Raw genomic sequence first — 24640 nt, forward strand, 5'->3', positions numbered from 1 at the left:
GGCAGGTTATATCGTCCACGTCTCACGGCACCTTTCAGCAATCTGCACGTCCATATCATCATGTTTTCTTCTTGCTTTCCATTAAAAGTAGAATTGCAGAAAGTAATGCTGCCGTTTTGGATTGAATAAAACTTTGTTGCCAATGGATGTGTACCGTGTGAGCATAGAAATTGCACATTTTGGAACTGTAGCGTGAGTTAACACACCATATATACAGTTGTTTTCCCAGCTTATAGAAAATCAGATCTTCAGGTCAGTCAGTGTGTAAACACAAGTTGTTGGAGCTATTGGCCTTCTGTGTTTCAGTGACAAGGAAGTGCTCCGACTCTGCAGTTTACTTCCTGTCTACACTGAAAGTGGGAATGTGTTGCCTTGCGTAGGTGGACATCTGCTGTGTGTAACCACCATGTGCCTGCATTTTAGTAAATATCTGACCAGTTTCACAATGTAATGTGCCACGTTAAGGACTGCCAGAGCTGGATTAAAGCTTTCTTTTACTGCAGTAAACTGACTGGTATTTACGCAGCAGCGCTAGTGGGATCACTTCTTCTGCACAGCGCCGGGATCAGCCGGTCATGTTACTGTTATAGCAGTCACGGCAACTGGTCAGAATGTGTTAGGTTATCGTGTTTTTGTCATAACAGAAGTTGTCTGAGTGTGTCTCTGCAAAACGTGTGCTTATACAATATTTCTTCATCCGAGACACAGTGGAGACCAGCAATAACAACAGGAGAAAAGAGCCAGAACAGGAGGGGGAAGAAATAAGAAAAAAAGGGGGCCAAGTCTTATGTGGGACACTTTAATAACCCATGTACTTCTGAAATATTTTCTCTGTTTTCAAACTATTTAAGATTGAAGAAAGTCTGTGTTGAGTAAACATTAGCTATATGGATCCCTATTCAAGTATCTGAAAGGGCAAACATGAAGCAAACCATATTATGGTGATTTGACAAATAAGTGTCATTTCTTTTAGTTTGTTTGTGTCTGGTGTATACATTTTGTATTCCGTGCAATCTCACATCCCGGTGTCAAGTACACAAATCACGTCTTTGCTATAGAAACGAGTGGAAACTAATCTTCTTTGCTTTTTACTTTTCCTTGGTTCTGAGGGAAAATTCTGCCTCTTTCCTTCACAAGTGCAAAACGTCACGGTTCCACAGGATAAGCATCCCTCGGAATACTTACTCACCATATTTGCTGTGATTCTTAACCTCACACTTGGAAGTACAGCAGAAACCACCTGACACTAATCAGGCAAAGCCTCCCAGTAAGGTCTGTGTGAATCCCACAAGCGAATACACATCCACTGATTAAAGGGTTTCAATGTGAAAAGTTTATTGACTCTTCTCTTGTCATCTCACAGAGATATCTTCTTATATTAATACAATGGTATTACATTACTGAAGTAACAAATTGCAGATTCAGTTACAGAAGCAGATTAATCAGAAATGAAAGGGGAAACGATTTCATAAATACAAATTTTAGACATCAAACCGAGATATTCCAGCAAAAATTTAAAAAGTTGTAAAACAGTAAACATATGTATATTTATATATGTATAAAACACAGAATAATGCAACATAATAAATATTTTTTGTTTTAGCACGTTAGTCACCAAAATAAAGAATAATGCATACAAATAAACAAGCGGGGAAAATATTCTACACTCAAGTGTGTCATTTTCAACACCTGCGTCGCATTCAGAACAAAACGCATGTGTTACTCAAAACATATTAATTAATGACAGATGCTGGGTTAACAGTTTTAACGATCAACATAAAAATTTACAGGAAAGTGTGTTTTCCCGAAAGTGTCACCCAGATGTGTTGAAAGTGGCACACCTTTTGACTACACGTACAGCGCGATGAAAAAGGCTTCAGACGATCCAAATACAATCTGTGCGCCTCAAACAAATCTGAAAAACATTACAGTAGCATGTCTTTACATTTCATCACGGCGACACTATTGTAACGTTTGATCAATCAGCGGTGCATCTTACGAGCTAACCGGTCACCCACCATGTCTCCTAACAAATTACGTTCATCTACAACTGTTTTGCATCAGAGAGTAAATGTAATAATTGTATCAGACAAGGCTGAACGTAAATCATCTGCTAAACATTCAGTGCTAGAATGTGACGTCCTGTCGTGTACTACAGTCATGTTGAATAGCACGATGTGAAGGCTGTTATTCAAAAGTGTTGGACAAGTGGATGTTGTTTCTTTGATCGACTCATACGCGCGCAACTAGGTGGGGTGCCATTTCTCTTGTCAGCGTTTTATGAAAAGCACACTAAATGCACCAAACAAAAAGAGTGGTTCAGGAGAGCTTTTACACTTACTTGCTGATGATACATTTATATGGTAGGTGTAGTTCTTATGACATCATTTTGACAATCTCCCACTACAATTAACCCCCCTCCCCCCCAACACACACACACACACAAAACTACATAAAATACAATTTTACAAAAGAAGTAAATAACATTCTACATTATATGTTTCATACGCCTGCCCTTACAATCCATATGTTTCAAAGACAGGTTGACAACAGATTTGAAGAATATAAACTTGATAAGGCAAAGCAGCTTTGTTAAACAGTTGTGAAGAATTCCTCTTAACTGGGTTGGCATCTGTTCCAAACGTACAACCCATTAAAGCAGCACACATAAAAAAAACGTCCTAACTCTGTGGATGAATAGAGTACTGTGGTATTAAAGTGTTAATCCTGAAGATTGTCTGTTTTAACGGATCTGGCGACACCTTTGGTGACTGGTGGTCACATCACGCTACACATGTAACCTAAGTGGAATATCGAGGGAAGAGGCAGCAGTCTGACAGACATTCATTTGAAAAATGTGTACATAGCTGTATATTCCAAATAAACTCGCGTGGACAACATTGTTAACTAATATGGAGTGCAGCAAGGATTGTATTTGCTATTGTATTTGAGAAAAGCTGTGTGTAAGCTTTTAAACTAAGTCTGAAAAATTGTCTCAAGTGGTGTCACTTGTGTCAGCGTCGGTTGAGGCAGAAGACTACAAGTTTTGAAAATGAAAAAAACTACTACTACTGCTACTAGCATAACACACTCTGTGCCTGAACCTAACTAAGTGGTTTTGGTGCCTAAACCTAACCAAACTGTAACCATTAGCCTTTTTGCCATTAGCCTTTCTGCCAGAAAGTGCTAGCCTTTTAGCCTTTCTGCCAGAAAGCCGGAAGGCAAACTTTTCCCATAAGCGTTCATTGTAACTCAAACAATATTACAGAGTGCAATTCTAAATCGGTGGAGGGCACTTTTAAGCCAAACATTGTTGGTTTATTTGGGGGTTAGGCTAAGGAGCTGAGCTAATGCTACTTAGCCAATAGTACTGACATTATCCAGTATATGTTTCATGTTGTATGTAACCATTGTTTGTTCGCTGGCTAGCGAAAGGCTCTTCTTTCCAACATGCATAGAACATTGGGTGCATGCATAATTTCTGTGGATACTGGTACCTCCTGTACCCATGTCTGACATTTTGGAGAGAGTTAGATAAGCTAGAGCTGGGAGTCGATTAACCTAGCTTAGCATGAAGAGTTGGAGCTGGGGAAGCAGCTAGAAAACAAAAAAGTGTAATTCCTATGTCAAATTATTCCTTTAACTTCGTGGGGTAATTCTGACTCCACCACCAACGATGAAAAATAGCACAGGGCTACAATTGGATTTGTTTTCATATAAAGGATTAACACTTTAAGTCCAAATGATGAGAACAACATATTAACTGAACTCTTTCAAATTGCATAGCATGTGGAGTAAGTGAAACATGTACCTTTTGGTCTGCAACATTCATCGAGGTCACAGCAAGACGAGAAATCATTTGGAAGTTGAGGCAAAACAGGTGGAAAGAGACAGCGGAGTGGGGAAACTGGGACATGATCCTGTGCTCAGGTTCATTTCAAAATGACAGGAGGAATTTATCTTTCCATTTTTATCAAACGCATGCATCCTGGAGGATTGCAGTGGTCCTGAAAATAGGCAGATGAAAATGGTTTGTAACTGTGCTGTTGCCTGTGAGTAACGGTCCAGCCACACAGATTTGTGGGGCATTTGACGACCTGTCAGAACGCTCCAGTTGTCCACTTTTGGTTTGCAAACCAGTTGTTGGTAAACTCTCTAGTTAGCTGCTCATTCCACAAATCTGGCATGTAGAGGGGAATCATTAACTATATTCATTCTAATGTCAAGCTAAATATAAAAGGCATTAGAAGCTATAAAATGAACAAAGAAAATACAAAAAACATAAAGGAGCAAATCTTCATTGGAACTGGACACATACATCCTTTGGAGTTAAGACCTAGGAAGAAAAAGAAAAAAAATATATATGTTAACACATGTTGTCCCTATCCAAACCAAAATCTAACAAGTTCTTGAAGTTTGCCAAAGGTCACTGGAATCTGTTAAGTGCTTTTTGAGATGCCATGCCGACACGCCGAGGACTGAAGAGGACTAAAAACGCAACCTTCTGGACGGAGATCACTTTGTGTAGTTTGTGTCTCTTCTTCCCAGCGTTACGGCGCAGCCTTATTGCAATTTCTATGCGCATTCTGAAGGCCTTGTTCAAGCTTTGGTAAAGCTGATAAACAGTATCAGTCACACAAGGGATTAGTTACACAGAGTACACCCATCCCAACGCTTCTCTGCTTAATTCCCACTCTAATCATTTTGTATGCTGGAGAGTATTTGAAACTTACTGGACATCTTTGGTATGCGGATGGGGCCACTGCTGGTGCCATCGCCCCCTTTGGTCAGAGCTTTGATCTCAATAAGGTAGTCCTCTCCAGAGGGGATCTGCAGCTCCACGCTGGTCTTATTGGTTTCCAGTACAGTGGTCCGGCCGTGCCAGTTCTGACGATACACAACCTGGAGGAGAGTGCGGATCCTGGGGTCAACATTTCATTCTTCAGCCGTAACAATCAGCAATTAAACCACTGTGACCCCTTAGCAGTGGGATGTATGGCTTCGTTCAACATATTAAATGAGTGTGTGAAAAACAAATCTCGAAGCCAAAAGCAGGAGAGGATGTCATGAATTACAAATGCCTTGTGAGGTGCTGATTTAGCCCGATGACTCAAGGTGAAGAACAAACAAAACAGGACCACATTTACTCATTTAGTCATCTTCATCAAAATGCAGCATAATGTTTTATTCCACAGTTCAAATGAAACATGAGACATGCACAGGGAGTCGGGCTGTTTTAAAAACATGGAAAATATGTAAGACATTTTCACTTTTAATTCCACATGCACTGCACGCCCCCTTACACCAGCTCCCTTACGACTTATCATTAAATGAGCAGGTCTGCATATCTCTGGAGACTATGTACGTATATATATATATATATATTTGTGGAAAGCATTATCAAAAACAGTGGGGGGGTTTCTACACAGGTATGCAAAATGGATCAAATATGATTCATTGTTGCACTGGTTGGAAGAAGCTGAATTCCCTCTGAGGCATGACTCCTTTCATTTTTATCACCTGGAACAGATCTTTTAATTTTGAAAGGCCAGACAGGGCCAATCCATAATGTAACACTGGAGTGCTGAGGTCTATCTTTCCACTGCAATGAGAAAGCCATTCATTGGGGTGACAGCTGCTGAGGCTCTATTTGTTTCCCCGGTTCTGGAGTCTCTGCTATTACACTGACAAACTCACCTTGTATCCTGTCACCTCAGACTCATTTTCCATCGCCTTGACATGTTCCCAATTTAGAAAGATCTTCGAGTTGGTCAGTTTCCACTCAATATTCCCTGGAGGCTGACTTGGAGCTGCAAGATATGTAATTATATGGACACATGGTTCACAAACGAATGCATAAGCCAATGTCATCAATAGTATTCTCTGAACCAACACTGCAGTCAGCCGACTCTCCATCCTCCTGGAACACGCTGGAGGAAAAATGGAGGTCAAGAAAAACAGAAAATAAAGGCTCTTTGATTACCCTTTCATTTATGTGTGTGAAAACACAGCTAATAAGGATGAAATGAAAGGTTCACCCTGAAGCAGCACAGAAGTCTTAACTGCTTTATATTTCAGTGAACAGCCTCAGTGAGTGGGAGGGCTTCTGACTTGGGTAGTAGGGCTGCTGTTGTTATTTATTGATGCATTTCTGCTGTGTTCTGCTGTGTTCTAAGGTTGCATTCACTTATCTCTTAAAGGATAGGTTCATAATTTCAGTTGTCAGGTGCCCACATGAAGGTTTGTCCCGCTGTAATCATTCCACCTGTTCATATTGGCCTTTGAGAGATTCCTTCTTAATTCAATGGAAGTGAAGGGGGACAGAAATCCACAGTCCTCGTCTTGTGCTAACATTTATTCCAAAGTTTATCTGACACTACTATGAGGCTTCAGTGCTCTGCATTAGACAAATCAGACAATTTGTATCTTACAAAGTTACAGTCTCTTTAGAGTAAAACACCCCCTTTAAGACCCCCTTCAAATTGTGAACCTATCCTTTAATGTTTTCTGGTTCTTGACACACAGTTCTCTTTTGTTTTCATGCAACTATCGCACAGGAAACATGGTTTGCAAAACATTTGGCACAAGATTAGACACAGAGTGCAGATTTCAGATGAGAGTCTTCTGCTCGCAATATTTTCAGTAAAAACAAAAACATGCAGAGGAAGAAAATGTTTGACTGTTTAATCTGTATGAGGTCACATGAAAGCTAGTGTGGATGCAAAAAGAGCAGGAGCAGCAGCTGTGATGTAGGGGTGTGGGAATGTGAGGTGGGAAAAATTGTTGGATTTCATCAGACTACAGGCGTGTTACCAAACATAAGAATATCAATGGTACACAAACTATTGTATCTAAGGTGCAGTGGTGGAGGAAGCATTCAGATCCTTTACTTCAGTAAAAGTACTAATATCACACAGTAAAAACACTCCTGCACTGAAAATGTTACTTAAGTAAAAGCATGTACGTTTCATCAGGAAAATGGACTTAAAGTATTAAAAGTAAAAGTTACCGGTTGTTACCGGTGCATTAAAGCGGAGGTGGAGCTAATTATTTTGTATAGATCGGAAACTTATTATTCAGATCTGTTATAGACTTGGACCTACGGTATTGTTTCGGAAAAACAAGTAAGTCAATAAAATAAAGTGCATTTCTGTGTCCTGTGTGTGTGTGTGTGTGGACTCACGTGGTTTCTTGGTGGTGATGTTAAAAGCAGGGCTGCAGGGTCCAAGTCCAGCGCTGTTTTGGGCTCTGACTGAGATCAGATAGGCCGTGCTGCCCTTCAAGCCAGAGAGCAGAGCTGTGGTGTTGATAACCCTCGCTCCCTCTGCTTCACTCTGCCGAGATCCTTTCTCCCAATAGAGAACCTGGACCAAAGACATGAGGGGTCACCACACACCTCCAGCCATGCTGCCTACCTTTGCCTCTTAACGTCTGTAGGCTGCTTTCAAATGTGTAAAGTGGGGGCAACCGAGTCAAGTCAACCCTTATTTATTTTGCCCATTTCCTACTGACAGTATCGCAATGTGCTTATAAAGAGGAGCGTCCTGTAGAGTATTTAGCTAGAGTGCATATACATAGGTTGAAGCCAGCAGACACACAGTCTGTGGCAGCGTAACAGGAAGTACTAGGGCACGCGCGTATGGAGATACAGATATCAAGTTTTAAGGACCCTCATTTTGGGGCTTCTGTCTTCACTTCACATACTTTGGGGTCATCTGGGTTTAAGCCTTTAATATCCTGAAGCAGTGATTTCACAGGACCTACGTAAAAAAAAAGAGAGTTCCATACTATCAGCTCAGCTACTGTAGGTCCCGAGGCAGTCCAACCCACATTTTTAAACCACCAAGTGATCCCGTATCTGACAATCAGCAATAGCGAAAGCAGCACTGGGAGTGAGGAGTGCAAGGATAAGGAGCTTGTCAGAATCCGTATTCGTAGGGAGATCATTTATGACCCTAACACGAGACGGGGAAAACCAGACAGGAAAATGTCCAACAGATGGTTTGAGAGTAGGTACTTATTCAATTGGCTGCACACGGGTTTTCAGGGATCTTGCTTGGGAAAGGCAGATTAGCGACAGGGCCTGGAGCTGCTGATAACAGATGCATCTAGGATGGGGTTTTTTTCCACCGGCGGTTTAATTGTAGCAGTTTTACTGGCACTACATACCTAAAATACCTGAGCAGGAGAAGTTTACAGTTTTTACAGTAACGCCACCTCGGCTAAGAATCTAAACACATGCTCAGAGAGGGATGACAGAGAGGGCTCTAAGGAGACTTAAGCTGTCTTTCTGCGTCTTAAAGTCTTATTAAGGAGAAAGTGGCAGGAAAGTGCATCATACCACCAGTGTTTTACAGTAACAATGCCCAAAGCACAAATATTTAAACATTATTTTTTATATAGCTGGCTTTCATTTCTGTATTGAATCTGTTAAAAGCTTAGAGCAGAAAGTGTTAATTAGCCTGAACTTTATCAAAAGTGTGTGTGCACTGCCTATGTTTTCAGTGAATGGTCTCATTTTTTGATACTGTGCGTGAATAAGAAACAACAGCACTGATTAAGTTCGAAGTTTGCACTGGGTTGTCCTGCCACTAAACCTGCGGCCAGCAGAGTTCACTGAATTATCCACATGACAGCTGAAAGGTACCGACTATATAGTGATCATGACGTGAACAATTTAGGAAATTCATCCCGAACGTTATTTGGTGGAGAAAACAGCAGCTGTCCTGTCGTCTCCCCTACCAATTCTTATATCGTAAAGGAAATTGAATGTTCGCTGAACCCCTTCCCCAAACAATGATTGTCCAATCACACCTTAGCAACTGTAACTAGGAACGGCTTGTAAAGCTTTGGATTTCTCCAAAGGCAGAAGGAGTGTGCGCGGAGCTGTGGTAAAAGTGATCCTCTGCATTTAAAGAGTGTGGAGGCTTGTGTCTTTCTTACGGCCTCTTCAAGTCGCTAACGTTGACGACAGTAGTTAATGACAATGGAAACCTAGTGTTACTTCCAAAGCCCAGAGTTTGCACATCATTTGTTAATTGACACAATATTTTGTGGGATACCAGGTTAAGTTAGCCAAAGGCCCGTTTTGGGTCACGTTAGCATCTCTGTCCTGCTCTTTACTCAATGGCAAATTTGAAATTGCTGACAATAAAGCAAAGATCGGACCTGCGTTTGTCCAAGTAGTTTTAGATGTATTTCTACAGTAAACATCTGAAAAGTTGTAAGAATTAAATAAAAGTCTGATATTACATTTGAATAATAGACTATGCTAAATTAACACTAGCTTCCCTGCAATACAATAACAATGCTGCTCCTTTATGTCCATGTCTTCCACATGAATCGTCAGCTGGTGAACATGTTGACCTTTTGTCTGGGACCTGTAAGCTTTAGCCTTCTTAGCATTGAGTTAGCACAATTTTGTTCAGAGAATTTTCTCACTGCAGTACAATATTTAACTATTGTGGGTCCTGCATTAATGCCTAATCTTGTGGCCCTGTATAGCAGAGGAGCCCTGTGTCAAAAGCCTTATTATTTTGGTTTACATTGTGCCCACATGGTGCATACTCATACACATGAAATTGTAATTCGCACTACCACACACAGACAACCTGGGGCCATGTAGTGTTCTTCTGGCATTTGAGGGCTGGCTAGAGCAAATAATGACGCTGCCATGTGCAGTCTGCTGTGTGCGATGGACTTGGTCGACGTAGATAGGGCAGGAGGGCACAACACTTTTGCCCTGAGGCCCCCTAACAGGTTAATCCTGGCACGGCCGGAGACTTTTATAGTGGTGTATAGTTGTGATGGCGATGCAGACAGCCTCAGAAGTTTGCAGCTCAGAGTGTTCAGCGGTGGAGGTGGAGTCTGCTAGTATTCTATAATTTCTCGCTCTGTTAACACTTGGAGCTGTATTTAGGTCTTGCATTCAGGCAGCGAAGGCGTATCCAAGTGCCCCTGCTATTTTCATTCACATAGGTGAAGCCGTGCTATGAACCAAAAGGGTTGGGTGAAGTGGGAGAAAATTGAAGGGTGTGGTGATGAGCCATTATCCTCTCAGCCAGTCACATTACTTCTCTCGTACCTTTTCAGACAGCCGCTCCAATCAAAGTGGCGCATGACAAAAAGGCCACTGAGGAGAGACGGCGTCTTCAAGACGAAAACAGTTTCGTTGCCATTGTGGTGCAGTTGGGTAAGAGGCGACCGCGCGGCACCTCAAATCTGCAGCCAAACGTAGGTGGTGGTTTTTTGAAGTACTGGAGTTTAAAGTTACTTTTTCGCATCTGCTGTTGGTATGGTTCATATCTATCAATTTCTATAAATGGACGCGCCACTCCTCATCTATCTGTCTTCAGCAACAGAGTCAAGGCTGACTTGAATGTGTATTTGTCATCCTCTAACACATCACGCAGACATGTTAGAGGACACTTCACTAAAATCAATGGGACTGCTACCAATGCCTAAATGGAGAGCCCTCTGGGGCCAGTGTACCCTGCTGGGACAGATTGGCAGAGGCATTCGAGAGCTTTCCAGGCTCTCAGCTCCACAGCTGGCAGCTCAGCCTCTGGGGGGGCATCAACAAAGGATTTTATCTGTTTGGAGTTATGTTTCTACTTATCAGCCGGATTCTTCATTTGTTCCTTTATCAATCCTTTTTAAATCAGTACATACAGGTATATATAGTGATGCCTGATCTATGCAGAACACTAAAAGGAACAGAGGGTATATCCATCCAAAGAGCGAAAACTAACAAGCATCTGTAAAACATCTGCTTGAGAGCGTCGCACACGTTGCAAACATATTGTCTTTTCTCCCATGGGTCAAGTCCCACATGAAAACATACTCAAGAGAGCATGGCCACAGTAGTGTTGAGTTAAACTTCAGAGGCATCAGTAGTGTGGCCACTAAACGGTTCTCCAGAAATCCTTTGCAACTGGTTCTAAATAGGGCTCACTTATCGATTCCCACCACTAAAGGCCTCGGATAAAACACCGGGAAATATCTGTCTCCTTAGCTGCTAAATGCTCCACTATTTTGGCCAAACACCGTGTTCTGGCAGAGTGTAGGAACAGGACATTATGAATGGGCTACGCTCTCCAGTTTTACTGTCTACCTCCCTCTTTGGCAGGAGTGAGGGACTCACTATGGCCCCTCATGAGGGTGTGGGCATCTTCTCCTGGGGCCTTCGGGAGCAACTACAGAAGGAGTTTATTTCTGCAGTTCATCCTCAGGACAACAGATACAAAAGTTTGTATTTTTGGAGACTCAGGAAAAAGCGGGTATTCTGCTACCCACTAAGCCCCTATGTTACTTGTAATGAATTGTACAGAGGCAGCTCTACATGTTTACCGTGAGGAGCGACTGGATGATGATCTATCCCAGTGAACGCGTTTGTTTCCAGGTGTCAGTGATACCCTGGCTGAGGGAGTTCCTTCACTTCACCTTTCATGGAATAGCAGGTTACTGATATTTCCTTTTGCCATATCAATTTAAAACGTGATAATATGTCACCTTTGTGTTTGCAGCAGTTGTTGCGGCTATTACGTGTCAGTGCACCAATGGCCATTCCACTGACAGCTAGAAGGGGACCTTGTCTACTGGAGGGATGAAAAAGCGTTAGCGTACACCATTAGGATGTGTGTGGAACATGCCCTTATGGGAAAACGAAACTATCTATGGCCCAGATGCGTCGGTGAAAAATGACTGTGGTAGCCAGCAGAGGTGGGCATAAATAGGCCGAATCAGTCCTTGCATTACAAACTGCATTACATTGTACTATTATAATGTAAAAATGATTTACAAAGGGCCGGTTGAAGTTACCTTAAGATGTTCTTCTCTGAACTTCCACAGATACATTGGCAATTCAAAGGATCCACTAAAACACGATTTGAGAGGTAACTTGGGATCAAATTCGATAAATTAGAATAAATGTCACAAAAATCCAGTGGAAAATGTTGTCAGTGTGAGAATTTGAATTAATATCTACCTACATGTTGTAGACACACTTGTCAGATGAAGCTGGGCCACCCAGCCGCAGAAATAATGATGAAATGTTTAATCATGTAAATCCAACAGTGAGATAATACACAATGTAATACTTGTGTTTTCCTCAACTTTATTAAAAAGCTGCTCAAATGCATCTATATTGTTCCGGAGCTGTGTATTTTTCGTGGAAACACTGGTCTCAGGTCAGCTAAACTGCTCTGTCTAGCTCCCGAACGCGTCGTCATGGTGCCTGAAACCCCTGTCTCATAACAAGGTGTGTACCAAACACTGGCAATGACCTCAAAGCTTCTCAGCAGAGGTCAGGCCACCTGGGCATACCCTACTGTGTAAAATATCTGGGGTTTAGGAGAGAATGTTATTTTTATCTAGGTTTTCCACAGCCACGTCCCGGGAGAGTGTTTGTTGTAGAGAAAAGTGATGAATGATGTTCACACTTTCTTTCTTTTTTTTATTATTTTTTTTTATTATTTTTTGAATAGCAGCTCTCTCAACAGACAGCCTCGGCGTTGAGGTATTTTGGAGACTGGAAACAGCTGCCAACAGACCTCTTCATCCCCGAGATTAGCCTGTGAAAAATCTGCCTATCCAACACATGCAGTATTTTAGTGTCAGAATATTTCCACCTTGTCGCCATCGGTGGTGGTATTCAAATGAATGCCGGCTTATTGTACTGTCAGTCATTCTGGGATTAATGTCTACTCCTTGTTTGAATATTCCTTGAAGCGCTATCATTTCAACTTTTCTTTTTCATACCTCATACGCGATGATCTTCTCGCTGTTGGACCCGGGGGGAATTGGCTCCCAGTACACCTCGATCTCAGAGGCCGACACGGCGCGGGCCCACACTCTTGACGGCGCCTCAGAGGGCTCTAAGTAGGATGGATCATGAATTATGCATGTTTGCAATTAAGAGCGGAAGCATCCATTTTTCTTGAACGAACAGGTGAACGCACGCACCTTCTTCTGCAGAAAACACTCTGACGACACGGCTGAACAGCCCCTCTCCCATGCTGTTGTAGACCCCCACTTTCGCTTCGAACTGGGACAGGGGCGCGATGCTGTCGTTTCTGTAAACATATCTGGACGCGTCAGGTGATGCCAGCACTGTCTGGATCCAGGTGCTGCTGCCAAGTGGGCGGAAAGCCACGACATAGCCAAAGTCCTCTCCGCTCTGCTGTTCCTCTGGAACTGGCTGAGATAGTGACAGAGAAGTTTGACCCAAACTGTGCGCAGGAGTTTAATTAGGGAGTTAGTAAAAGTAAAGCAGAAATAGTGTTTTATGTCTAACAAACTATTACTCTAAGCACATACAGCATCTTTATTTTTTTTTGAGCCGCAGCCAAAAACTGTAAAACTGTCACCTAATTCTAGATTTACACATATGAAATTTGCACTGGCGCCGTATCTCCATTTTGATTTACACAACAGGGGGAGTCAGCAGGCAGCAAATCAGGAAAGCTCTGCCCTTAATTAAAAGCCATTCCACTGAAGCCGGACCGCTGCAGACACGGTAACTCTGCCAGAAGTCCATTCTCGTCAAAAGATTCAAAGTCTGCTCTGTCACAATGAATGCCCACTCAAAAATGCCCATGATCCTCTTACCTCCCACATGATGACAAGTTCTCCTCGAGCTCCTCCGCCACCACTCACATTAACTGGTGCAACCTTGGGAACTAAACAGGCACAAAAGAAACTTAATCATCCCTCGGCTTGGAGGACTGTTATGCCCAAGGCAGGTGCAGAGGGTTCTGTTAAATCACACAGCTTTCAATGAGGTGATCACCACTCTGCAGAGCTCCTTACTACACCAAACTGGTTGATCATGAATTACATTTTTGTTGCACGGTGCCGCTATTAGCCGAGCGCCGTATGTCAGCCCAGTTTGCCAGGCGCAACTGGAAACTAGTTCCCTTGTGATTCAACCAGCAGGGGTGGAATTACTCAGCTAACCAGCTCAAAATAGACACTTTCATGTCGTTGCCTCATGGCAAGTGTGGATAGGTAGCATTTACTGTCGATGCAACTATTAATTAATCACGGCGCAAGTTCCAGAGAGCTGACACACACAAGCTCAGTGTTGATACTTAAGAGTGTGAATCAATTTCCACTCATTTTGCATGTGACTGAGTAAATAAAAGAAAGAAAACAAAAAAAGTATTGGCATGAAAGCTAACAACAGATTTGAAATGGGTAACATCACAGGGAGCACTGACGGAAACAGTTAAATTACATTTTCCAAGTGGGACTGATTAATTTGTTATGAAGAGTAAAAAAAAACAAAAAAACAAATTGCGAGGATACCTGCTGCTTTGGTTCGAATCTGTTTTGACGGCGTGCTGGGTTCTCCAACACCAACACTGTTGATTGCCACCACCCTGAATTCATAATCCACCCAGGGGTTCAAATCTTTCACTGTTGCATGCGTCATCTGTCCAGGCACAGAATCAGGAACTAGGATTAAAGAATTTAGAATTGAGAGGTGTTTTGTCTTTTTTTTTTTTCTTTTTCACATTTCGTCTTCAGCAAATACAAAAACATTTCACAAACCAGTGAAGTGAATCAAAATGAAATGGTGACATTTGTAAATCTTTTAATGCTATTCCAATTACAGCGCGCTCAGGGTGTAACCGGTCCACCAGCTTTACACGTTCTGCAATTTTTCTCGATATTGCACAGCAATGCCTGCATCTCACAATGCAATTTTACACATACATGCAATTAATAAATACAATGAATAAGCCGTTAGATGAGGTCGCTTGGCAGTTAACGTGGCTGACATCACTGAGCTAAACATCTTCCTGCGATCTGCTTGTTACGTTTTAAATTGGCACCTTTCGGGTGAAACTGTCATCTTAAATAAAGCAGGGTTAAGGTTACGGAAGGATGAAATTAATTTAGATCTGAGGGGGAAAAAAAGGCCTTTCACTTAATCAAGCTTTAATGATTATTTCTGCCAAATATTCCGGTAAGTAGTATGGAGGAATATGAAGGGAGGGCTGATATCTTGTTGTATTCTCATACTGACGTTATATAAGTTAGAAATTCAAACTTTGTTTGTGATTTGCGGGAAACAACTTCAAGAAAAAGACTCATCACAGAAAAAGTGGAGAGAGCAAAAGAAGACATAATACTCATAAAGGCAGTTTTAATAAGCTTCTTATACATTGCCCATCCCCTGTTACATATATATTACATATACGTTTCATTACAACACAACAGCACCTCTCTGACATAGTGTCTAAAAAAACACAAAGGTAGCATTTACTGTCGGGCTGCTGTAGTGGACTGTATTAGTTAATTTGAAACACTTGATCGTGTCTGTAATTCAGTCCTTGTTTTAAGTCTTTTACCTGCGACTGTCAGGTACAGAGCCATTTTTAGTTAATTTATTTTCAGGGGTTTGGCCATGGCAGGCACACATTCCCAGTATTAGCTTATCGGAGATACATAGTATCCCTGTCACCAGCTGATAAGTAACAAGAAATTGCAGCACTGGAACGACCAAAATATGTTAGCTGAACTTCAGAAAGTTCATTTTTCCCCACTCAGTACATATGATGGTCACAATTCTTTTAAAAAAACGTTATCATTTAAGTTTAATGGGGCACTCCAACGATTTCACACATGAAGATCAGTTTACTTGTCACAGACTACTACTCTACCTGTGACAGTTGTATAATGTCCTCTGTGGCTCCGAGGGGAACGTTCTAAAATCTGAGAAATAATCCCTCAGATTTGGCATGAAATGTCAAACCTTTAACAAGAAGTTGGGGAGTTTGAAAGAGGTGGACATTACCCAGACAGGAATGGTCTAACAAAAGACACTTTATGGTTGTATTATGGGGAATGTAGGATCCAGTGCTTTTGGAACATGACCCATACTGGATACTGAACATTTAGGATATATGTCTTTTGTGAGTCTCCCAACCTAATGAAACTGCAATGCTAAATTGCTGGAGTACCCCTTTAAGGGATTGTGATCCAAATGTTTGTTTATATCATGCGTTTGTGTACTCGCTAATATCAGGATTGGCCTCAAAAATCCAGTATCAGTTGGTTTGAACATGCTGCATATTGGGGTTCTGTTGTTTCATAATCTCCATATGTCGACTTCAGGATGAGGAAAGAAGAGAGCCTGAAATGAACAACTTTAACATTATAGCTGATGTGTCTATTGGCCGCTCACTAAACAGCTTGCAAACTGTGTATGTCATTCATAGGAGGATCTATGACATACTTTCTGATTTTCTCTGAAGCAAAGCATCTGACAAAGAGAGTAATGTCTCCTAAATGACCATAGGCTCACATATTACAGTGTCATTTCTCAGTTTTGACTTGCATTAATTGAGAATAAACATTTGATGTTGGTGCATCTGTTACCTGTTCTCACGGTCTGCCAGCCTATAGAGAAGAGGGTCCTGGCCTGCACCATGTACATGGTAACAGGACTGCGGTTGTCAGGGCCAGAGCCCCAGGACAGTTGCACAGAGGTGTCAGTAATGTCAGTCACCACCAGGCCCTCCGGAGCACCAGGGGGTCCTGCAACACCCAGAAACAAGGACAGACACCTGCATCAGCCTCGCCGCACGACAGCAGCCAAGAAATGAAATGAAATCACTTCAGATAAGCACGGCAGACTCAGATCCCATCACAGGTGTTAAGTGATTCATAACTCAGCTGACAACCTCAATTCAGGGCGAGTGGAGATATAATCTCTATAAACAGATAGAGAAACAGATCAAATCTGTGGGCAAGGGACAAGATTTTGGTATCGGATGCACTCTTGTTTCCGTTTGTAGTCTGTTTGTAGTCCGAGTAGTATTGACCAATTATGTTTGAGTGGACTTTGGTTGCATGCACGTAAACAGTCCATGTGGAGCGCAAAAGAGGCGGAAACGCATTGGGTGAAATGCAATGAAAAACCCATCGGCTATCGTCTGATGACGATTTCGCTGTTTATAAATTTCTGAAGATTAGCTTGTTAGCTTTTTTGAAATGTTTCTGTATTCAAATTGTCGTCAGACGACAGCCGATGGGGTCCGAGGTTGCTAATAGGACTGTGAACAATGACCGGCACACAGAAGAGGAAGTCTTGGCCCTGATATCTGTTATCCTGCATCGGAAGCCTCGAAGCACTGGCCGTGGCCCCCCCCCGAGGCTAAACTGTCATCAGGGTTGAATAGCACAGTTCACTAGGAACTCAGGTTAGACCATCTTCTGTATCAGTTTATTTATATATGAGGCCAGTGAGTTTTTACTTTTTCCTTCCCTGAAAAGATATATAATTATACGATTTTCAAACAATGAAAAAAAGTAATGACCATAATGAGCAGGGATTTGGAAAAACAAAGCAGCATTTTTTTAAAAATTTTATTGGGATCTCATTGAAATTAGCAAAAGCAGCTCCATGAGATCAAACAAATGGGCTGGGACTTGGATAACTGACATGAGATTTCCTGCTAAGCCCACAAATCTTCAAAAGTAGCACTGAGCCCTCAGCGGGACTACCTGCGGCTGGAAGAAGATCACTGGGTACCAACAATGCTCGGTTTCAGATTATGCACACAGGAACATACAATCCGTATGTCAAAGCTGCACCATGTGATTCAGACTCTTGATGCCATGCTTTGCCAATCTGAACCTCCTGGACGACAGCATTATTTTACTGCTTGGTGAGTTCTTTCCTCTCCATATGGTTATGTATTTCGATCATGGGTGTGATTGACGCAACAGTGTGACTGTCTGAGAGCATACTGTAGTGCACTGCGCCCCTCTGAAAGAAAACAGTAGGATTCCTTTTCCTGTGGAAGTTGTCTTTGCATACACGACCTCCCACTTTCAGGGCTTGTCTTTGGGATTGCGAACATAAGTCAAAATATTATGTCAGACATTAAAATTCTACCATGTAACTTTAAATTGTAGGTGGAGATGTTCCCAGAAAAAATGAGGACATGAGTGTCCTCAATCGGAGCAATGGATGTTTTGGATTTGTACTGGGGGAAAAAAATGGCTTTTTATTAGAAATTCTCACTAACGTTTCGAATGTGACAAAAATGAAACTAACTTAAACTTAAATCGATCGGTGATCAGTCAATGATCAATTTCAAATTCAGAATTTATAGTGTGAGAGCATTGTGAATTGTCCGTTTGACCCATTGCATGCCCTGTTGCCCAGTAAACTAGGCCATTATCTTTCTCTTTGCTAACACAAAATGGAGAAAACTAGCAAGCCATGCTGAGAAGATCATCATGACATCAAATCCTCTAAGAAGTAAAGTGTGAAAGTAAAATCAACACCATAGATTTGATACATAGAAACATTTGATGATACATTTCATAAAGTCAGGTGTTTGCTGACTATAGTCAGGTACATTAAATGAGAATTAATGTACGTTTCCATCCACTACAAGGAGTTTTTTATGCTCAAATTGAAAATGTGCATAAAAACAGGCGGCTAGAAATGCACTATATGTAAAATGCAACTGCCTTACAGTAACATGAGCTTATCACCCGCCTCGGCGCCAAAGTTGAAGCGACAGCCATTATAACTCATCTTTAACTAGTAATAGGTCAATTGCAACCTTTTTGAGTAAGGATCACGTAATACTCATTAGTAACTGCTGAACTAGAATGAATGCTGCAAGTCCAAAATGATGTATCAAAACCCTTGAATTAAAGGGATGGCTGATACTCGGCACATCCACCTCAAACATGTGTATAAAGTTGTGTAAGATACTTAAGTTTCAACATCAAAGATGTCCCCCACAGAATATATGGTGTTAAAGTTTTTGAACACTTACTTTAGAAAGTGTTTATATTCTTGCATGAAGGTGGACTCTGATCTTTTTGGAAAGCTCTGAAGCTATCGGGGCAACTTCAACATCATTCTGATAATACACTGACTTGTAATAGGGAGAATGGCGCCTCTTTCATTCCCACTCTGCGCCCCGACCGTCTGTTCTTGCTCTATGTAACTTGGTTGAGCGGGTACGATCTCCTGCGAGAAGTGCGTAACGCTTTACGGCACCACGTCACACACGGGTGTAGCTCGGTATTCTCAGTACAGACATCATGGCAGAGGCGAAGAGACCGAAGAGGACGTTGATGGAGGAAGATGAGAGAGTGACTGAGCAAGAGGCCTGACAAGAGTAAATCTCCGACTGGCTTTTAGTCGCTGGCGAGAGCTTCGCAAAATAAAAGTCTGCAAGGCAGACGGCGAGCCGGTCCTCTTGGACTAGTAACTGATATTGGCTGGCATGCTATGCCTTGTGTTGTTGCACTCGCTAGTTTTTGATCATAAGCCAAGTCAGCCCACCAAATCCAGATCCTACAGCTTGTCAACAAATGCATGTGTGCAGCTGTCCATGAGGGTGAATTGCACTCCCAAAACTGTAGGGGCGCCAAGTGGCAAAACATCAAAAATAAATTATTACATAATGTTGCTTTAAGTGTATGACCGCAGAGCTCATGGGTTAAAAACATTTCGAAACGTTCATGATTGCCAACCTGAAAGTGTATTAAAGCAGTTTTTCTTTGAATCTTTGAAAAGTGACATCTTGGTGATAAAGTCCTTATCTGGCAGCAGTGAGATATGTGTGCCACAATCCTCAGGAACACACACTCCACAAAACAAAACAAAACAAAACAAAAAAAACAACAAGAAATTGAAAACCTCCATAGAGAGTTCTACAAAATGACAAGCACTGTAAGAAAGGAGGAAGAGGCATACCTTTGACAATTAAGTCTGCTGCAGCGGAAACCGTGTCAACTTCAGTGTGTACCATACACACATACTTCCCAGAATGCTTTAGCTGAATGTTCCTCACCATCAGGTCACCTGCAAATCCCTAATGACAAAGACACACTCGAATAAAGTCCTGGAGAGGAAGGAAAACACCAAAAGTAGCAAAGTCAAAGTCAAAAAAAAAAAGAAGTGTGGAAAATCCTCGGAACACATTCAATTTCTTTCTCAGTCATATAAATCCTCCATAAAAGAATCTTGGAAAGAATTCACCACAGGACTGCAAGGGGGAAAAAAAAATGACATGACAGTCAAGCAAAACAAATTAATTCAGTTTTACACTGTAAGGAAGGCTACACAAAAAGGACTTGTTTTTTTCCCCCCTTTGAATCGGTGTTTGTTGTGTTTACACTTTACCCTTACAGCTCAGATGAATGGCTCTGGTAAGAGTTTTCAGAGTTGCTTTTTGCACTTTACTGTTGTGTACACACACAGGCGCGCGCACACACACACACACATACACACACACACATATATGATTTTCAAAAAAATTTTGCAGCAAAATACAGCCTTCAGAAATCAGTCCCTTTGTGTAAAAAGCGAAGGCAAGTCAAACAGCTGTTGTGATTATGTTCTCTGTGGAAATGCCAGTGCAGTGCAGCCACTTCAGTGGGCCTGGTGCGCTCAACTAAAGGGAGCATAAATCTCGTAATTACAAAAAATTTAGGCACCTTTGTTTTGGGAGAAATTGATTGATTCGCTTCGTAAAGTGAGTTCACCTCTGGGCTGGAAACAATGTCTTACCTGTTTACAGGTTTTCCCCTCAGACACAACACACACTAACATCTGCTGGCATCTCTGATTAGGCAGCTTCTGACACATGGGCTAAAAGAATTCCCCCGGTGCTTTTATGTCCTCATTCGAACAGTCTGATCTATGCTTAAAGGAATAGTTTGACACTGTGAGAAACACGCTGATTCACTTCCTTGCTGAGAGTTAGATGAGAAGATTGACACCACTCTCGTGTCTGTACATTATGGAGCTAGAGCCAGGAGGCAGTTTAGCCTTGTTTAGCATAAAGACTGGGGGCAATTCAAAAATTCAATTAAGCGACACCTCTAAAGCCCACTAATTAAAGAAACGATTCGACATTTTTATCTGACCATTAACTATGAAGCTACAGCCAACAGCAGCTTAGCTTAGCATAAAGGCTGGAAAGAGGGAAGCAGCTAGCCTGGCTCTATCCAACCTCTGAAGCTCACTAATTAACACGTTGTATCTCCTTTGTTTAATCCCTACAGAAACCATAGTGTAACTGCCATTTTTATGACTATTTCTTGGCTGGGAGCAGTAACTTCCCGGAGCCTCTGCTGGTTGCAGAGGACAGACATTAGAGAGGTATCAATCTTCTCACCAAACTCTCAGCAAGAAAGCAAATAAGCATATTTCCAAAAAAATGTCAAACTATTCCTTTAAGGATTAAATAAAAGAGGGAAGAGATGCAGTTTATATCGCGCTGTAAGTAATGTCTCTAAAGTTCCACTGTCATTGAATAGCTGCAGTGGGACTGCTATTACAAAGCCTGTTAGCATTAAATACATACATTTTTATATGTGTGATGGTTGAGAAGCATTCAGGGACATTCAATGCACACTGAATCTATGTTTTTTCTATATGAATATCATAGACATCAACATCAACTCTCGCTTTTAAAAAAATGATGGAGGTCAAACCCATGGCGCCACATTATACATACCCCTCCGATCATCTCAAAGTGCTCCTGCCTGTTGAAATCAATGGCTTTTCCATTGAAAAACCACTTGAAGATGGGACTCGTGGACGAATCACTCGACACCTCACATGGCAGCACAATGCTCTGTCCCACGGTGGCGTCCAAACTCAAGGGTGGAACTACAATCTTGGTAGGCTCTACAGCATTACGGGAAGAAAAAAAGGGAGAATCATTTGTTACTGTATGTGGCACTGTATCTCTATCAAATCCAGCCAAAATGAAAGAAGGTAATAAAGCTTAATTTGCCCAGAATAGTGAGGCCGAGTCTGCTCTATCAGCGTAATTAAGTGACCTTAAATAACTTCACTTAGGAAGTGAATGCCTCCCATATCTCCGTAATGAATAATTAAACACACTGCAATCCCAGTGTCAACTAGAGAGAAATAAAGAACTCTCTCACTCTCTATAATCATCATTATTTTAAAACCCAAATCTGAAAATGCAGCTCTTTTTAAATTAAATGTTGGTGACAAAATATCCCTCACAGCAATCGGTGGCAGCGGTTTGCCCCACTCCGCTACATGAACAATAACTCACAGCTGACAAAACCATGGATGACTTATACGTCTGTCAAACCGGCGGGAACATAAAACGGCTATATATTTCATTATCAATTTCATGCTTGAGCTAGTATTTTTTTCCCCCTCCACAAAAGTTGAAAAGCCTTGGCTTAGAAAAGGTACAGTGGTGAAAACCTGCGGAAAAGAAAGAAATACCTTTCACCGCCAGCGCTCCCGTGCTGCTGGCTGTTCCAAAATGGTTTCTGGCAACACAGGTGTACCTGCCTCCGTCAGACTTGGAGATGTTGGTAATACGTAGCGTCCCATCCTCCATGATAGTCTGTCTGAGGAGAAGGACAAAAACTGAAACAGCCCGTCTTGAGTCTCTCATTTGGTTACAAATTCTTTAGCTGTTAATTGAATGAAAAGTGATGATATGAATCCAATTTTTGAATGAAGGCCTCAGAATATATTCCAAAAGTCTATTTACACGCCTCAGAAGATAACAATTATCTTGGCTCAAGCAGAACAGATTTGCTGTAGGGCCGGCGTAGTATTGACAGCACAGTGGCGTAAATGCATATAATAATCGGGACACACAACGGGCCATCAGGGCCCGGGCAGGGGCTGCGATAGGAAGAGGAGGGCAGCACTGGAGAGAGGCAATTTGAATGGGATCTTTACCTGCAGCCTTATCGCTCTACAACACATGGAGATAGTATCAACATGCTATGAGCCATTCCTGAAAAGTAATAACATGGAGACGTGCAATATAGGAGCGTTGCACTTGGATAAATGTCAGCCTGGTCTCAAGGGAGAAATAAAGTGGGAGTCTGATGAGAGCACTCTAAAGAGACGCCGCTACACACAACAATTAAACGCAGGAATGTTGACCCCATTGTTGTCTGGGTGTAACAGCTTGTGACTTACTTTCATGAACTACTTTTCACTTCGTTATAAGATTTCTCCAGTGGAATGAAATGAAATGTTAATGAAGTAAAATAAATCATATATACAGTATAACAACTTATATATAACTTAATACATATTACTTAATACTTTCTGATAGAGAGATCTTTATCCTTTACTGTCCTGTCTATGACTGATGTTCACGTTTTTTTAAGCAGAACATTAATTGCAAATAAACATATTACCCAGAAAACAGATTTTGCAGGTGTTTTCACCAATAAGGTGAACCTGAATGTAGCCTGGGAGGCTCAACTGCTGCTCATTAAGCTTATTGCTTTGAGCGCATGGTAATAATTGAAGGCATCTCAGATGAGTGTATCAATATTTTTTTGACAACTATCAATTTGGCCCTGTTCAGAGGGACCTCAGTGAGAAAATCAACCTGAAACAATAAAAAAAGAAACAGGGTCTTAAAAAGCAAGCAGGACATGTCTCCCGCATCTTCTCACACGCTCGCCTGGAGCTGTTATTTCGGCTCCTTGGCTCGACACATACGAGCTAGAAAGCATGTAAACCTATGCATTAATGAGGCCGATAATGCTCTCCTGTTGTGACCTTTGGATTCAGTAAATCAAACAGAAATGTTGTGAGCAGCCAGCTCCAAAAATCAAACTATTTCGCATCGGCTCCCAAGAATAAATATGTATTCACTCGTGCCGAGCCGAGCCGCAGAGAGCATGTCTGACACCGGGTGCTTTGCGCTGATTTATTGACAAAAATATCAAACGCTGAGTGATGGAGGCGCACTGAGAACATGACCTGAGGGGCAATGAGCTGCAAAACAAATAGAAACGTAAAAGAACTATCTGCTTTGTAGACAAACTCCGTTCCATGCAGTGAATTTCTATTCTTTTCCAAATGCGCTGCCTGGTGTAACGCCTGGGCCTTTTTTTTTTTTTTATATAGCTTTCCTGATGACCAACCCATGGAAAACATGGTAACTAATCAATCCCCCCGGTCCCATGTCGAGGCAGGTACAGTGAGTTACGGAGAGGCTATGGAAAGATTTCTGCACATATTGATCTGAGCCAGAGCCCAAAAGGAAATGAGAAAGGAAAAGACGGCAGCTTTACTTTACACTTCACTTGACACGTAACCAGCATGCAAATTAAAACAAAATTAGAGTCAGCGCATGCCACGGTGTGAAATAAGGACATTAAACAGCACTCTAGTCGGATTGTCATGACTCTCTCTCCCTTTTCTGCAGCTTGATCCTCGATTGCAAACTTGACAGAATGTTCGATATTCAAACCACCGTACTAAAATGTTACATTTCCCCTGTGTGACGTTTGTGTTGCGATCTGAAATTAGACGTTTAATTGAAAATGAATCGCTGGTTACATGAGATGCTTTTCCAAAGAGAATGGAAAACAAAACACACAGCAGCAGTTTTAGTTGAGTGAGGGAATCATAACTAATAGAAAAAAACTAATAAATATCCCTTTTTTATCCAATTGAAGCCATTTATTTGTTTTGATTATTACATGTTTCTGATCATTCTCTCATATGCATGAATTAACCAAAACGATTACTATTGTATACTTTGCTCAGGTCTCCTGCCAGTCAATTTACAATGCTAATGAATTCTTACCAAAGCTTTAAGATCCATCAAAAACATCTGCGCTAAAGATG

The 24640-nt window shown here is 41.7% G+C and overlaps 1 protein-coding gene across 2 annotated transcripts in view; it reads right to left on the reverse strand.

Annotated features, from left to right (window-relative positions):
• Positions 1-4695: 4695 nt before the first annotated feature.
• Positions 4696-24640, reverse strand: part of LOC139282319 (contactin-4) — a 39971-nt gene continuing 20026 nt past the window's right edge. For both annotated transcript variants that reach the window (XM_070901948.1, XM_070901947.1), the window contains exons 11-21: positions 22256-22383; positions 21504-21676; positions 19736-19853; positions 16387-16545; positions 14308-14457; positions 13609-13679; positions 12964-13198; positions 12760-12875; positions 7184-7364; positions 5698-5810; positions 4696-4902 (exon numbers count right to left, since the gene is read on the reverse strand). In XM_070901948.1, coding sequence (XP_070758049.1) covers positions 4696-4902; positions 5698-5810; positions 7184-7364; positions 12760-12875; positions 12964-13198; positions 13609-13679; positions 14308-14457; positions 16387-16545; positions 19736-19853; positions 21504-21676; positions 22256-22383 — 1651 coding nt within the window. The remainder of the gene's footprint in view (positions 4903-5697; positions 5811-7183; positions 7365-12759; positions 12876-12963; positions 13199-13608; positions 13680-14307; positions 14458-16386; positions 16546-19735; positions 19854-21503; positions 21677-22255; positions 22384-24640) is intronic.

This window comes from Enoplosus armatus, chromosome 3 (genome assembly GCF_043641665.1).
Source record: "Enoplosus armatus isolate fEnoArm2 chromosome 3, fEnoArm2.hap1, whole genome shotgun sequence".
In the NCBI taxonomy this organism is placed as follows: Eukaryota; Metazoa; Chordata; class Actinopteri; order Centrarchiformes; family Enoplosidae; genus Enoplosus; species Enoplosus armatus.